This window comes from Aulostomus chinensis, chromosome 24 (assembly GCF_037954235.1).
Source record: "Aulostomus chinensis isolate RoL2024-O1b breed Wild chromosome 24, RoL_Achi_v1.0, whole genome shotgun sequence".
Taxonomy (NCBI): Eukaryota; Metazoa; Chordata; class Actinopteri; order Syngnathiformes; family Aulostomidae; genus Aulostomus; species Aulostomus chinensis.
The window spans coordinates 16,174,185-16,190,000 of NC_141343.1; the positions used below are offsets into that span (position 1 = coordinate 16,174,185).

General features: G+C 45.9%; 2 protein-coding genes and 1 long non-coding RNA gene across 3 annotated transcripts in view; 1 reads left to right on the top strand and 2 right to left on the bottom strand.

Moving 5' to 3' along the window:
* Nucleotides 1–5,290, bottom strand: LOC147238937 (acidic leucine-rich nuclear phosphoprotein 32 family member D-like). The gene is made up of 7 exons (XM_086197183.1): nucleotides 4,882–5,290; nucleotides 3,073–3,222; nucleotides 2,661–2,783; nucleotides 2,320–2,506; nucleotides 2,145–2,236; nucleotides 1,995–2,064; nucleotides 1–1,109 (listed from the first exon to the last, which is right to left on the bottom strand). The coding sequence occupies exons 1-7, from the start codon at nucleotides 4,933–4,935 to the stop codon at nucleotides 1,033–1,035; spliced, it is 753 nt and encodes a 250-aa protein (XP_086053309.1). The 5' UTR covers nucleotides 4,936–5,290; the 3' UTR covers nucleotides 1–1,032.
* LOC147238938 (uncharacterized) overlaps nucleotides 4,498–15,816 on the top strand; it is a 21,349-nt gene continuing 10,030 nt past the window's right edge. Inside the window, exons 1-3 of the long non-coding RNA XR_015111768.1 lie at nucleotides 4,498–5,345; nucleotides 5,700–5,789; nucleotides 6,596–6,693. This is a non-coding gene — a long non-coding RNA (uncharacterized LOC147238938). The remainder of the gene's footprint in view (nucleotides 5,346–5,699; nucleotides 5,790–6,595; nucleotides 6,694–15,816) is intronic.
* LOC147238939 (endophilin-A1-like) overlaps nucleotides 12,719–15,816 on the bottom strand; it is a 17,074-nt gene continuing 13,976 nt past the window's right edge. The window contains exons 2-9 of the mRNA XM_086197179.1: nucleotides 15,589–15,657; nucleotides 15,292–15,364; nucleotides 14,887–15,030; nucleotides 14,672–14,805; nucleotides 14,439–14,597; nucleotides 13,820–13,923; nucleotides 13,613–13,743; nucleotides 12,719–13,008 (exon numbers count right to left, since the gene is read on the bottom strand). Coding sequence (XP_086053305.1) covers nucleotides 12,812–13,008; nucleotides 13,613–13,743; nucleotides 13,820–13,923; nucleotides 14,439–14,597; nucleotides 14,672–14,805; nucleotides 14,887–15,030; nucleotides 15,292–15,364; nucleotides 15,589–15,657 — 1,011 coding nt within the window. The 3' untranslated portion in view covers nucleotides 12,719–12,811. The remainder of the gene's footprint in view (nucleotides 13,009–13,612; nucleotides 13,744–13,819; nucleotides 13,924–14,438; nucleotides 14,598–14,671; nucleotides 14,806–14,886; nucleotides 15,031–15,291; nucleotides 15,365–15,588; nucleotides 15,658–15,816) is intronic.

The following is a 15,816-nucleotide window of genomic DNA, read 5'->3' on the forward strand; positions in this document are numbered from 1 at the left end:
TCAAAATGTTAAGATTTTATTTACAAAGTCCTTTTTGTATTTTTTTGTTGTTTTTGTTTTTTTCCTTTAACTTACAGAAAGTAAAAAAAAAGGAAAAACTAGTCAGTGTAAGAGTGAACGGAAATAAAAGAGGCAGAGAAGAAAAAAAAACAAAACAAAACAAAAAAACGACAGTGTCCCCAGACAACCATACAAAATTAAACAAAATTTCTCTGAAAAAATATTTCTTTTAAAAAGCTCTGTTGGCAAAAAAGAGAAAAATTGTTTGCCCTGAGCACTCGGCCTCGAGGAAACGGGAGGGGGAGGCGGCGTGACATCACAGCAGCTGGATCAGTCCCAGAATGACAATGACATCGTTGGTGGCGGTGGTGGGTGGGGGTCCAGAAGTGCCGTCACCTCCCATGAGCCCATGGTTTTACTCTCATTTTCATGATTCTGTCGTCTCCATTTAAGCTTCTTAACGAACTTGTGAATACAGAATTCATTGGCATCCAAAAATACTGACAGAATATTTTGACATGTTGAACTACAAACTTCTGTCAGATTAAAAAACAAAACAAAACAAAACTTCAGGATGCTCTCAATTTGGTTGCAGTTTACTTTAAAAAAAACCCCATTCAAATCAAAATGTTGTTTAAAGTCATGTGACGCCATATTGTTTGAGTGGGATGCATTTTCACGTAGGATTTTTAGGAATTCTATCACCAGGAAGTTTTTGTTTTGAGCTTCTAAAATGTGGCGTTTCGCTGGCAGAATCAAAACCAGCGACTCATCGGGATCAGTCAATTTATTCCTGAGAACAACTGCAGTGGTTCCAGGGTTGCCAGGAACCTTTGAGGGAAACGGAAGGTGTTTGCCTGAACTGGAGGTCAGGGTTTATGTGGCCGGATTAAAAATGGACTGAAAATGGGAGGAAAGGTGACAAGGGCACAACGGGGGAGACGTGATCTAGAAATGGAACACAGCTTGGGCGTTGGCTGGGGGTGGGAGTGAGGGGGTACGTTGTGGGGGTTGCGGGGGCTCCGCGGGTCCTTAATCATCATCCTCATCATCCTCATCATCAGGGTCCCTCTTCCTCTTCTCTCCTTTTACTGGAGACGAGTCTTCATCTGTCGAGGAGACGAGGACGGTTTAGCAATCAAGTAACATCGTCCTTCCCTCCACAACATCCCGATACGAGGAACCACCAGTCTTTCCATTCAACAGTCACACTTTATACCCTTGCTAAATCTCTTCCTAGCTAACGGTCTAGCTACGTAGCTAAGCTAGCTTTGGTTCAAACCTTTCAGAAGCAGGTTTGATGAGAACAAATGGAAACTGCCTGGAATTGTTGCCCATCGCCATGATAGTTGTGATCAGATGGGAGAGCGGTGAAGCGCTAGCTTGATATTTAGACCCGTGTGGGATGTTAGCATCATCCCATGTTAGCATTTTGGTGTAGCCTGGATCTATAGCTCTCATATTATGCGAATATATAAAGAGGTGTTAGCTATGGATGTGAATGGGATCAAACTGTCAGAGTGAAAGCTGCCATCGTTAACTAGCCGCTAACCTCGGTGTTCCCTCTCACTCAGTGATGGAGGAACCCAACCAGCCGAGCAGCGACCTGCGTTTATACCATTTCTGATGGGTTCGTGACAGTGAGTGCCACCTGGCACATGTTGCTATAAGGAACTTTAATAATTTGTTCGCTAATCCCAACATAGCTGCTATGGCTAGCTCAGGCTGTATGTGGTTCCCAACAAGTTGAATGCTACTACATTTGTAATGATAGCTAGCTAGCTTAGCATCCACTGACCCTTTCACATAGCTTCCTTTCACCCACTGAACCCAGTGCGTGTTTCATGCATGTCAGCAACAGAAAAACTCGGTTCAGTCAGCAGTGTACTGGCTAGCGCCCCGCCACACTGATGCTAACTGGATCCACAGAAGGACCATCTGGTCTTTTAGCCCAAGAAAAACCCACAAAAGGAAAGAGCCCCGCTGGTGCCCACCTTCATCCTCCTCATCCTCTTCATCCTCATCATCATCCTCACTTTCGACATCTCCGTTCACCTCGCCGTCCTGCACAGAGATGTATCTCTTTAATACTTTGGTCACATTTTCTCAGTGTAACGCTGCTGTAATCTTCATCCCGTACCCACCTCATCATCACCGCTGTCGTCATCGTCGTCTTCCGCCACCACATCTTCCTCATCCTCATCCTCTTCTTCCTCAAAGTCTTCTGATACTCCTTCTGGAAAGCAGAGCAGCACGGTTAGAGAAAACAGGATTTTTTTTGGATCAGTTCCCCCGAACACGCCGACACTGAACTCTCACCTTCATCATCCTCATCTTCGACTCCGTCTCCCTCGCCGTCAGAGTCGGACGCCTCGCAGTCATCGATGTCGTAGCCGTCCAGGTAGGTGAGCTTGGGCAGGAGGTTGAAGATGGATTCTCTATAGTCAGCCAGGTTGGTCACCTCGCAGTTGAACAGGTCCAGACTCTTCAGCTGAGGCAGCTTTTTCTGGAGGGAGGGGCAAAGAGACGTGAGGGCTTTCTCTGTGTATGCTTACGTTCCCATCCACAACCATTCATTATGCTAAGCTAACCAGCGTAGGTCTCAACAAGAGACTTCCTCTCTAAAAGTGGGCATGTTATTTGAGTGTAGCTCCACCCACCAGGGGCTCCAGAGTACTGATGTCTTTAAACTTGTTGCCGCTGAGGTTGAGGTGCGTTAGGTTCACCAGCCGCTCCGCCAGGACCTCCAGACCCCCCGATATCCTGTTGTCACTCAACTCCAGCTGAGGACGACACAAACGCAGACTAATCAGCTGATCCTGGAGTCACCACTGTGTGTCCAGGTCCTCCATTAGCATTCAGGATAACAGTTAGAGGTGAGAGAAAATACTGATACTGCAATAAGTTGTGGTAATTGTACTTGCAATAACATCTGGTCTACACTGCACTACACAGCTGATGTATTCAGTCTTTCCAGGGAGTCCGGTGAATAACTGCTAACCAACATTTGTAACTGCAGAGCAACAGTGAGGTTGGAGCTCCAGCCCTCCACCGTCGCTGCCTTGCACTGACCTTTTTGAGTTTGTCCAGCTTGGGGATGTCCGCCACGCTGGTCAGGCCCACGTTGATGAGGCTGAGCAGCTCCAGGTTAGAGAACTCGGCCGTGATTCCTTCAATCTTGCCTTCACTGGAGCGACAGTTGTCCAGAACCAGCTCCTGGACCTGAGGGGACCGACCCGCCACAGTTAGTCAGGGCCAGTACAGGGACAGCAGGGCTTTCAACATTCACGTTCGTGTCTATACGACACTCTCAGGGTTGGCGGTGTCATCAAGACTCACAGAGGACAGGTGTTTCCAGACACGCTCTGCCTGCAGGGCGCCATCGCGGCGGTTCCCACAACTCTCTGTCTGACTCCACACAGAGTTTCTAACATGGCGCCTGAACGTACGAGGAAGTCGTTCCCTGAAATCGTTAGCGGAGTCATCCTGTATCATGTGAAAAATCTCGAAAGTGACCTGCTGAGGTTTGTGTCACATGACCCACGCGCACTTCTGTGTTTGTTCTTCTTCGCTGGTCGTCAGTTACAAGGATGCGCTTTCGTCTGCTTCCACGAAGAATGTCACGCTTTCACAGTCATCAAGTTTTTTTGTATTTTGCAATCTAAATATCCTAAACTTGTTTTCATTCAACGCAGACGTGGAAATGTTGCTGACCTTCCAATACCAATGTGACCCAGAATGACGCCACACCACAGTGCCCTGCTGAGTGAACGGCACAGGTGTTTGGGTTCCCGTTCCTCGTGTTCACCGCAGAATTTAAAGTCCTTCCTGAAGCTCCTCTCTGTCAGGGATCCGGGCGTGAAGAGGTGTGGGGATCGGGACCACCGGTGCCGGGGTGAAGGACCCTGGAGCGCGTTCATGTTGGAACGGATCCCGGATCCGTCTGTTTGTAAACTCCCAACACACGTGACGCTGCTACGTTAGCTCCGTGCTAGCTCCCCCACTACTCCCGCTAGCGGCTTTGTCTCTTCTTCATTGTCCCCCGCACACAACCGGGCCACGGTGAGGGACACCGGGCGTGTGGAGGCTACCGAGGGGGAGAGGAACCGCGAACCAGAGCATGAGGGGGACCACTGCTTAGCCCGCTAGCGCGCCGCAAGCAACGCGCCCTCACGGACCGGGCCCCGTCTAATACCTGGAGCTGCGAGCACCCGTGACGACCCTTGCAGTTGCTGAGATAGTTTGAGAAGCACGCACAGGCAGAGGTGGAGTCGAAAGTCTGCAGAAAGACACCGGAATTACACAGCAGAAATGAAAAATAACGCATTTCCTGCTTTAGGAATAACGCTCTGCCACGCCAATCACTCCGCCTGCCGACCTACGGCGGAGTGATTTAGGTTTATAAACGTAGTTGATATTTATTACATACTGGAGCAGAAGATACACACATACAAGTGCAGGAACTAAGTTCTAGCAAACAACCCAGAAAACCGTCACCTCATTCCCTGGTCCAGGCATTAGCCCGGCCCCGGAGCGCCGGGACATCAGCCCGGCAGAGCTCCGGTCCGCGGCGAGGGTTTATTAACGGTTCTTGCACGCACACGAAGCTGCTCGCGTCTGCAACAACACGACGTGCCCATCGCCGGGCTGTTCAACGGGGTTAACCGGGAGCAGAGACATGACCGCGGCTACAGAGAGGCCGGTAACGGGGCTGTACACCGGCACTTTAAATCAGTTTGATTTGTGAGCACCTGAGGACCGCTGAGCTCCTCTCAGGGTCCGGCAGCCTCCTGCCATGTGCTCGCCAGCACTCCTCCCCTGGCCGGCCAAGTTTACCCCACAGCGTCCATGATAAACACAGGCTGCAACCCGGGGACTTACTTCACTCGGAGACCGGTTCCTCAGCTCTAAGGAGACCCTCTTCTTCATGTCCATTTTCCTCTGGGGGTTCGGCTTCAGTTCGGGTCTCTGTAAGTCGCAAAAAACAAACAAACTAGTTTCTCCTCGATCTTCTCGTCAGTATCAACACGCGGAACCAGTGTGAAGCCAACCGGGTTAAGACACGGACTACTTCCGGGTGGGACTTGGATAATAAGACGACAGCGGAAGTTCGAGGGTCGTTCTATTTGGCGTGTGTCGTTGTTAGAACCCCGCTGACGTGAAGCAGCTAAAACAAAAACATTAGGGGTCGTGAGTCACGCGAAATTGACTTGAAGAACCGAATGTTTCCTTGGTGAACGCGTTCCGGGTTCTACTTGACTTTGAAGACACAGGACTTCACTTCCGGTGCTTCTCTCTGTCTCAGTACAAACTTGCTGGAGGGTGAAACGTTCCAGAAACGCGCGGTAAGTGGGTCAAACCGGGTGCTGCATTAATTTACCGTGGGAAATATTACAACTCCGATCCTGTAAAACACACGTCGCAAACACAGGTGTGATAAAAAAAATCACGTCAATTATAAATCCTTCATTAATATTCCAACTCTTTGTTTAGTTAAAAGTTTGTTTACATTGATCCGGAAGTTTTGTTTGTAAAGTGTTGAGTTGAAGCTCCTTGGAAAGTCGCCCTACGTACGTTTGTGCTCGCCAGTCTTCATCAAGTTTGATCACGAGTAAAATAGACTTTCAAATCAAACAAAACTGATGTGGTTATGGCTACATGGTTACATGTTACTACATTAAGATGTCCGGCTTTTTTAGGGGCACCTGAAGGCGTCTGGCGTTGTAAAAAGGAGGGAAACATCAGCAGGAGGAAAACAAGGCTCCGCAGCGCCACTAGCGGCCGCGAAGGTGAATGACACTTTCACAAACGCTTGCAGACGGAAAAACTGCCTTTTCCTTTTTAAAAACTCTTCACATGGTTATGAAATATTTTCCATTTTACTATTGATACAAAAACATTTTAAATATTACAATTCATATTATTACATGTATGGAAATTACTTGTAAGAATATGAAAGAGAATATTCCTAATTAGAAAAAACTATAGGCTTGAATATGTGTTGTATTTCATATTGGTAGTGTTCATAGACATTATAAATATAAGGATGTATATACACCTACGTGTCCATATTCAGGCCAGCAGATGTCACTTGTTCCCACGTTGTGATCATGTGTGGGAATGACTTGTACGTCATGGCCATAAATTCATGAACTTGAGGGAACCAGCGTGATCTTGTGGCCAGAAAATATCTATTTTCTCATTATGGCCACTTGGTGAACTTTCTCTGCACCAGGTCCAACACATGTTCATCCTAATTTGACAAGTATCAGGCAGAAAATGATCGAAATATTTAGTATTCAACATCTCTCAGAGGAATTTGAAGAGTAGAACTGAATGTGCTGCAGGGAAACGGAGTAATTCCCCCCAAGACGCACGCCTCAGGCCTGAGCCGCCAGCTCACGGCTGGACTGCATCAGCAGAACTTTCTCCCTAAAGCAGTGGTTTTGTGAATGGAGTTTTGACCAGGACGAGGCTGATTGATACTCTAAATTGACCGTAGGTGTGAATGTGAGTGTGAATGTTGTTCGTCTCTATGTTGGCGCTGCAATGGACTGGCGACCTTTCCAGGGTGAACCCCGCCTCTCGCCCGTAGATGCTGGGATAGGCTCCACCCCCCGCGACCCTTACTCGTAAGGAATAAGCGGAAGACGACGATGGACGGATGTATGGAGTTTTGACCAGCTGTGCCAGGTGGGCGTGTGACGGAAGAGAGGAGTCGTGTTGTCCACAGCGTCGCCGCAGTGTTAATTCTTTATTGTCATTACATTGTAGGTCATCTTCACGACAAGCAGTTATACATACAGTGGTCTTAGAATATATCATCATCCAATACGAGGAGAGCAACAGTTAGTATCACAGCTAGCTTTTATCATTGACCACGCCCCCCTACACACACCCCACCCCCCCACCTCCCGTCCTCACACCAATGTATCCTGACCAATTGTCAAATACTACGCCACAGGTGCCGAACCAATAAATAGGACACAGGAATAAATTAATAAATACAAAATAAATGAATTCACAGGACACATAAATAACAGCAACACGGTGTGTGTGTGTGTGTGTGTGTGTGTGTGTGTGTGTGTGTGTGTGTGTGTGTGCGCGCGCTCACATACACACACGTAGCTCACCAGGAGACACCAGACATCGGGCTATTTTATACCGCCACAAGGCATGTAATGGAACCGGTCAGACCCAGGCCACGCCGCTCATCCACTCAATGACCAAAATGTCAATAGGAGACCAACGTTGGCAGATATCTCCACTTATTACAAAAACAAAAAAATCCATCTTTTTTTGAAAGTAATAAGAGAGAAAAAAAAGTGCAGGAGGAACAGCAAAACATCAAGATTCAGCGTAACACAATAAATCAGCACTCAAGTCTGAATTCTCCGGCTAAATATGGAGGAGAAATTCTCCCCAATGGATGCGTCATTGACGGTCAAAGTCTGATGTTTTGATGATTTTGAAATTCAGCATGAAAAAAAATTAGTAGCCACCAATGAAATGAGAGTTCCTTTGGACAGGGACATTCCACAGGAAGCATATTGTCTCATTTCCTGTTTGGGTTTATGTGTGTATGCTAACAGGGACGCGTGTCGCTGGCAGCACCATTGATAGGAGCACGTTGAAATGAAAGGGTTTCATTGAAGTTAGCTTAGTGGAGGTGTTAGCATGGCTCCCTCAAGAGTCGTCAAATACAGAGTTTCACCGTGAAGGCAATGGCAGACCGGTAGATCCAGTAAAGCGACGTCGCTGACTCCGCACACCACGTCAACAACCCCGGGCACGTTTAGTCTCTTGTATAATTGGCTAGTTCAGGGAATGGGGTTTAACAGTGGACATTTCTGTTGCTGACACAAGCGCAAATGTGGGTTTGCAATGGACGGGGAAAAGGTAAATGTACCAAGCTCAAGATCAACATCATGTTAGCAGATGGCTATGCTAGTTAGCTAACATTACAGAGGAGGTCGTGAATATTTACCGTACTCTTGGTGAGTCAAATATGGCCAGTAACTTTTACGATTAGAGATAGCGATACTCGCCAAACTAGGAGCTCTGGGAATGTTGCGAACATCAAACATTGCTCCTAACCGAAGCGGAATGGAAACATTTAAGTGGTCGGCTACGACCGTGTGTGCTGCTACTCATGAAATAAATATAATTGGTTAAATCCGTTATGCGAAATCCCAGTCATGTTGATGTTTTGGTGAAAATTGTATTTGATGACTTTTAAAAGAGATATGCTAACACTTCCCGCCCACTGGTATTCATTGTGCTAAGCTAACTAGCCTTGGTCCCCGATGCAGTCCTGAGGCAAGGGGGGTCTTAATCTTCTTGTCTGGTTCTGGACAATGAGAGGAATCCCCAGGTTAACGGAACTAGACGTTACGCTGAGGCCGAGGTCAGGTAGCGTGGCTGAGGTCTGACTCTGGCCAAGGTGACAAGGGAAGGTGCAGGGTAAGACTGTACATGTGCCTCACTGAGGTTAGATCCATGTCGCCAGAACACAGCAAATATGAATAAAATTAAGAAATTCCAAAAAGGTCTTAAAGCACTTTGTAACGTGAAGTAATTTTGCAAAAGACACACACACACACACACACACACACACACACACACACACACACAAAAACCACTATAAAATAATCAAGGAATAGAAAATGACGCATAAATCACTGCAGCGCAATAAAAAGCCAGCAGGACGAATGTCTCCCCGGTATCTCTGGGGGGGAAAACCTCCCTCTAACAGCACACGTGAAGCGGTTCAGTTGCATGCAGCTCACAGACTTTCCACAGGACGACTCTGCAAATCAGTTTTCACACTCAGAAGTTACAGACGCAACACAAGAAAATCAAAACACAGATGTGCTCCTAACCCCCGTCCAGGTACAGAACAGAGGGTCTGTGGCCGAACGGTGTCCTGTAACTGTCGTGGTCACATCGACGTCCAAGCTTGCGACGATAGATGCAGCACAGTTACATTTGATAGCTCCGTCATGTTATTGATTCGATTTTATTGTCATTTATTGCCTTGATATTGAACTTTTATTCCATTATTACTTGCACCGGAAAGCTCATTACAGCTCTCTGGAGGAAGTGGTTTCCATCCTTGAATGAGTCACTTTATAACTGTTTTGAAAAACTGGCGCGACGTAACTGATTCCACAGAGCTAAACCCCCGACAAATATCTTTTTAATCAGAAAAACAGCGTACTGACACTTTGGCGTCATCAGCATACTGTAGTATTCAGAGTTTTTAAAGAAACAAAAATCTGTAATCACTCCGCACTACGTTAATTTTATAACACTGTTTACAATACAAGTACTTTATGAATTTGAAGGTGAGTATTTTTGGAATATTTCATGCCTCCACGTTTAGAAGTACAGTTAAATGCAACATCATTGTGTGCATGATGGCAAAGATGTAGAACATGTTGTAGTACATGGAATGGAACCACATGAGGTACTCAGGTCCCTGTGCTGGTATTACGTAGGATCGTGCTGCGGTGGATTCCATGCCTTCACGTCTTATAAGTCATGGAATGGGACAAATGCCATTGAAATATTTGTCTGTTCATCATCATATCAAGAAAAGTAAGCGTAGATGTCAGTAAACATTAGGTTTTGGTTCAGGTTGTATAAAATAATTTGGGTTCTCAAGTGAAAATTGTCCAACTTGGAATTCATTTTTTGTCAACACAAATGCAGAATCATGAAGAATTGTAAGCTTGAAAAGATCATTTTCACATGGTGGCCATGTTACTCAGACATGACACTCAGCGTGGGAAGCTAGCACGCGGGATCGTGTCATACCGCTGCCGCTCCAGCTCATGAACACAGACAATCTGACAGATAATTATTATTTCATGGTTTCCCGGTTGACCAGCAACTGAAAAATCAAGTGATGGTACAGATCCACTGGGACGTTGGACAATATTTCAAAATAAAATAATGTATTTGATTATCCGTTAGCTTGCATTGTTCAGCAGCTATCCTTAGCATTCAGGTGGTTGAGGCTAGGTTTTTACAAAGGTTTTAACCACCATTGAGTGGCAGTTGAATTGATAAAGTTATTAAAACTTCCTTAAATGAAATACAGCTGATGTGCACACTTACAGTACACATACTCTGGGTAGGTAGGTTTGATGCAGTAGCAGATAAAATTGTAAGATGCTACATGCTACCAATACTGACTCATTTCTAACCCAACAGGAGCTGTTTAGATTGTTCCAATGTAATTTTAGACTTTAATAGTTTGCAAAGTATAGTTTGAGTGTTCTCATGCATAACCTGGTTTATACTTTAGATGTAATGTACCAGAAAGTGTAAAATCACACTAAGCGCCTGTAAAAAATAAATATTTATATCCTACTTGCTAATTTTGAGGCCTTTGTTAGCTTCAAGAAGTTGGTCTGACATCGCTAAATATGGCAGCGCTCACAAGAAATGTCACTTTATCATTCATGTTGGTTGTTAGCGCAGGCGACTGTATTTTTTGAAGAAATCTCTGAAGGTTGCTTTTGTTACTTAGTGTAGTTTTTGTGTAGCAAACGTAATCCTAGCCTTCTAGCAACTAGCTACTTAGCTTTCCCCTTAAGTCAGAAACATGGCTGTCGAGGTAGTGACCTCCTGAGCTTCATTTTGTCCCTCTGTTGGTGTGTCTGAAAAAACAACCGGGATAACCAGGACACTGCTGCGGATACAAACACATCATTTGTTCTTGCTAAAGATTTGTTCAGAGGACTCAAAAGGGTTCTACAATATTTGGTGGAGTTTCTCATGATCAAAATCATTCTGATTACAGATTCCGTCATCTGTTCACACAGTAGTTTTGCTATTTAATGGATTGTAAATTTTACACCAACACTTTCAATCTGAATGAAAAGTGTGATTGGTGGTTTGGTTTATATTCTGATTCTGATCGCAGTCTTCGGGCTATCTCAGCCCCGCTGGTGAGAATATTCTGTGGCTGTACGAAGGTGGACTTGTTCAAACAGGGTCATGTTTACTTTGATCAAGCGCTAGTTAGCTTACCGTTAGCTGCTGCCTCACATATAAGAGATGAGATTCATTATACGACCCTTTTCAGATATTCCAAAGTGAATTGGATGAATAATTAAAGTCCAAATTTTAAGTGAGTCGTACAGCACCTGAAAGTTGTAATAACCCAGTTTGTCCACTGTGCTCAATCAGCCTCACAGCCCTGTGCTGCTTCAGTTCACTTGAAATTTCTACTATGTTAAGAAGTTTCTAAAACATTCAAATTTGCTGGAGAATTTTGTCTTGCCACGCTCTGAGGGTTCTAAAAATGCTTGGTAGAGTAACGGGCACTTGGAATACTGTCCCAGAACATGTAGGATCATCTGTAGACATTCAAGTTTCTAATCTGACTGTACAGACTGCTGGAAGGGAAAGGAAGGATCATTTTTCCCAGTCTTCCCAGTGGTGATTACAGCAACATGCCTTGAATAATTGATGTGCCCTTTTCCAAGGCTGTGACTCAAGATGAACACACACGATCAAAAAGTAGGAGGACCAGTGTGTACCTGGAAGGGTACAAATGCTTCGTACCCTTTTGAAAACCAACTGTTCCCTTCAGTTCACCTTTACCCTCAAAACTACCGTATTTGTCTTCAAGAAGCCAGAAGTGACCTTTTGACGAGAAGAAAGGGTACAACTCAGCGACAAGCATTTGTACCCTTTCCAGTACAAACTTGTACTTCTGGTTTTGCAGGAAGAAAATGAGCATCAGCCAGAGTGTTAACAATGAGGGAATGTTCACACAGTCCTCCATGCAAAAGCCACAAGTAAGACGAGTCAACGAGCAAACACTCCACATAAAACACTGAGTGGGTAACTTTTAAATAGTACGCATACCGTAAGGTCCAAGGCTTACCAGTCCCCCTCCTTCAGCAACAACCAGCCCTGGTTGGCTGAACTTTTTCTGTATTCAATCGCTTGAATGTTTGAGTGTCCAGATCTTCAAACCTGCCAAAACTCTCGTTACAAGAGATTTAAAACGACAATGAATTCCCTTCTTTACCTGGAAAAATCTACTTATTGCAGATCAGCCAGTGATTCACTCCTGGAAACGGAATTCCACAGGCGCCTTATAACTTAAACCTTTGATTTGGCCGCTTCATGCATACAGCCGATAGTCTGAGATTCTATGCAGGCTCGGAGAAAAGTGCTAGAAAGTGTCAGATACACTCAAAAAAGAAAGTTCTGATGGCTAAACCGTAGCTACAGTATTGAGCCATGCTGAAAGCTTAGAAAGAAAGACTGAGGGTTGGAGGGAAGCTCAGGAAGGCAAGTCAAGTTAGAAAAGACAGAATTTGTTTGCGAAAGATGGCCAGAAAAGATGGAAGAAGAAGGAGGACAGGATCACAGGAAAAGCTGTCAGGTAATTCGTCTGACAAGCAGGAATGTTGCGCTGGCTCGATCATGTCAGAAGAAGTCGTAACGCCACATAAAGACACATACATGCACGCACATATACACCGTGCCTTATTTGTAAGTCTCCACTGCTGTCCAGTGCTGTCCGCCTGCGGCGTGGAGCACTGCGCTGCTAAACATCATCTTGTCATCGTCTTGTCTCCAGCATCTCTCACGCTGTTCTTCCCCTCCAGTCCTACTGCCTCGCCGCATCCCACCCATCTCCTCTCCATTGCAGTCCATTTCGTGAAAGCAGAATTGCACAGAAGCACAGAAGAAGAAGGAGGGCGTGATTTTGTTTATGCAAATACAGGACTGTTTTCAGGGCGTCTGGATTGGACAGGGAGAAGGGCCAGGTCGTTGGCGGGACCTAATGTGGGAGCGGCACCAGGATGTCCACGTAGTTGATGGGGAAGAAGCCCGACTGGCCATTGATCATGCCCTCGTACCAGTTGTCATCAATCTGATTGGTGAGGGTGATGATGTCGCCCTCTTTGAAGCCCAGCTCACCTTCATTCTCTGGCTCGAAGTCGTAGAGCGCTCGGCAACAAGGTTGGTCCAGTTGGGCTGTAGTGGGATGACAACAGTGGGCTTTCACATTGGGTTGGTTCTTAGGAAGGAATGAAGGTTTCACTTCTTGTCAGTGACGTCTCATATACATCAGAGGCTGTTTAATTTGATCTTCGCAGTAGTTTTTGATAGAAAATGCATGCTAACAGGCTACGAGTGAGCTAATCGGCTATTCCTATCGTTGTAGAGCTCTATGTCAATGTACCGCATGTCCTGGTGCTAAAAAAAACAAACTCAGCAGACAAACACAATTATTCTGCAGCAGAACTCAAGTGAGACGACAGCAGCAAATCTGAACTTCTCGACTTGAATCCCCGTAAACTCAAATTCTCCAGAGTGACGACTCCAACTGCTGGTTTCCACAGGTCGGCCAGACTGTGTATGACAAGATACCGGGCCCATTGCATTCTGGGTGATGGGGGTTTCTACCTTTGGAACAAAGGTCAACACCACAGGCCTTGTTCTGTTTTCCTGAAGAACCCATGTTTATTAAAGATGTATCTTTTAAGTGGGAAATTACTTCTTTAACCACTTGATCTACTCTATCTATGAACTTTTATCCGGTCCATGTTTACATCCTGCACCCCTCCCCCACCTCTACCTGGTGATCTTCCAGGGGATTTAGCTGAGTGTATCCCTCCGTTGTGGCTCTCAGTGGGAGGCAACAGCTCCAGGGTCATACGGGGTTTGGGAGTGAACTCCTTCCTCGGTTTACTCGACACTTCCTTTATCCTGGATGAAGGCCAGACGCCGTTAAAACACATGAAGCGACACGTTCACTTGGTCGTGATCTGAGAGATCATCCTACCTGTCCTCCATCTTGCTGGAGAGCTGTTGGAGGATTTCAGCGGTGCGGCTGTGGTACTCCAACTGTGCTTGGACCAGTGCTGCCAGCTGGCTCACCTGCTCTATCTGCAACACACACACACACACACACACACACACACACACATAGCAGTGTGTTTTTCCATAGCAAAAGCACCTCACTGTTCCCATGCTGGGCCTCGGTCTGGCCTGGCACACCATATTGTTTTTTTCACTGCAGTTCTGACGCCTCTTGAATGTCTAAGTGTGCTGTAGCCATAGCAACAACAGAAAAATTGTCGCTAACATTTGTTGACATGTCTTTTGTTGGCTTTTTTTTTTATAATTGAAGCATGAATATTTTGCTTTTGACACTTTGTTTTGAACCTAATCTGATTTGCATGTGGTCACATGTTTATTGTATCGAGCTAAACGAGAGTATTAGAGGTCATAAAAAGGTGAGCCCTTGCTGTGTTGGAGGTGGAGCCGCGAAGGCCCTTCTGCTCTGACCTGGGACACAAGCATCTGTTGACAAATTAAGTCAAACTGGACCAAATGGCAAATGCAACCGCGTCGCGTCCAGAGACCGGTGGAGTGAGCGATGGAGACCAGAGCGTCCTTACGTCACTCTCCAGCAGGTTGAACATGCTCTGCTCTGCAATCTCTTTACTCTCGTCAAACTTCTCCAGCGCCTGTTTGATTTCTTCATCCTGGACTTTCCCCTGACGTTTCTTCTTGTAGTCGAAGTCCAAACGGCGGCCCTCCATCTTCTTCAAGTGGTGCTGAAGACAAACATGGCACTTTAAAGACTGTGAGACATGACAGCGGCACAGACTGCCATCTGGTTCAAACTCACCTGTATCTCTTTGAGGTCTTTGTCGTGGAGGTTCTGCAGCGGGTCGATGAAGTTCTGTTTGACCTCCATGTCCAGAGCATCCTTCACCTCGCCGAGCTCCTTCATCGCCTCACCGGCGTCCAGCAGAGCCAGGCCTGGGACGGAACCAGAGAAGTGTTGGGCTCAGGTGGTTCAATAAAGGTAAAAAAAAAATCCTCCTTTCCATCCACACTCACCGAAGCAGGACTCCTCGCCTAACTCCCGCCCAAACTTCAACATGGCGTCTCCCAGGACGGACTCGGCCTGAGGGTAGCCAGGTCCCTTCTCCTGCCCGCGGATCTTTGACATGGTGTTGATCATACTCAGCTTTGCCCTGGAGGCTTCGGGGAGGCAGGAGGCAGTTGGGTTTCGGTTGGATTCATAGTTACAGAGCTTTAGGTGAGCTAAGATGCAATTTAGAGTTGTGGGTCTACATGTACCCCATGAATGCAGTACTTATACTTCTGTAGTGGTCTGGCAGCGACAACTACAACACAACTATAAATCAAGTGTAAGAGCCAAAGTGGTGTGTGTGTGTGTGTGTGTGTGTGTGTGTGTGTGTGTGTGTGTGTGTGTGTGTGTGTGTGTGTGTGTGTGTGCACCTGGATTTGGCTGTAAATACTCTGTGGTTTTGGTCATGATGTCCAGCACTGCTCTGCTGGTGATGTCCACCTTCTGCAGACAATCGGACGATACGTTTGAGATTATCAAAACTACTTCAGCCTACAGAGCAAGTCGCAGTTGTAGTAACAGTGTTCAAAATCCAAAAAAATAACGTAAGTAGGAGCTCTGACAAAGTAAAAGCAGTAGAAATAATATTCAACTCACCAACACCAAAAAAACTGCAAAATATAAATTAATTGAATAAATTCTTTTATATTTAAAATCAACATATTTGCCTTTTCCATTTCTTTGAAGTCATCGTCCAGCTTTGTTCCTTCGGCCCCGCCCACTTTCTCACTAACTTTCTGTAGCCAGAAACACAAAAGAGAGGAAGAGTCATGATGGAGAGAAGTGATGAAGAGATGCAGGGAAACAAGACCAGAACCATCCAGAACATAAGAGCTCATTGTGGTCGTGAGCTTTCAACACGTAGACGCCGCGACTGCTTTCATCTGCTAAGATCA

Excerpts from the sequence above, each read along its gene's own strand:
- LOC147238937 (XM_086197183.1), bottom strand. The coding sequence starts at position 4,935 with ATGGACATGAAGAAGAGGGTCTCCTTAGAGCTGAGGAACCGGTCTCCG. Across the intron at positions 2,065-2,144 it reads ACGACAGCGGTGATGATGAG|GACGGCGAGGTGAACGGAGA; the intron begins GTGGGTACGGGA and ends ATCTCTGTGCAG. Across the intron at positions 1,110-1,994 it reads AGAGGATGAGGAGGATGAAG|ATGAAGACTCGTCTCCAGTA; the intron begins GTGGGCACCAGC and ends TCTCCTCGACAG.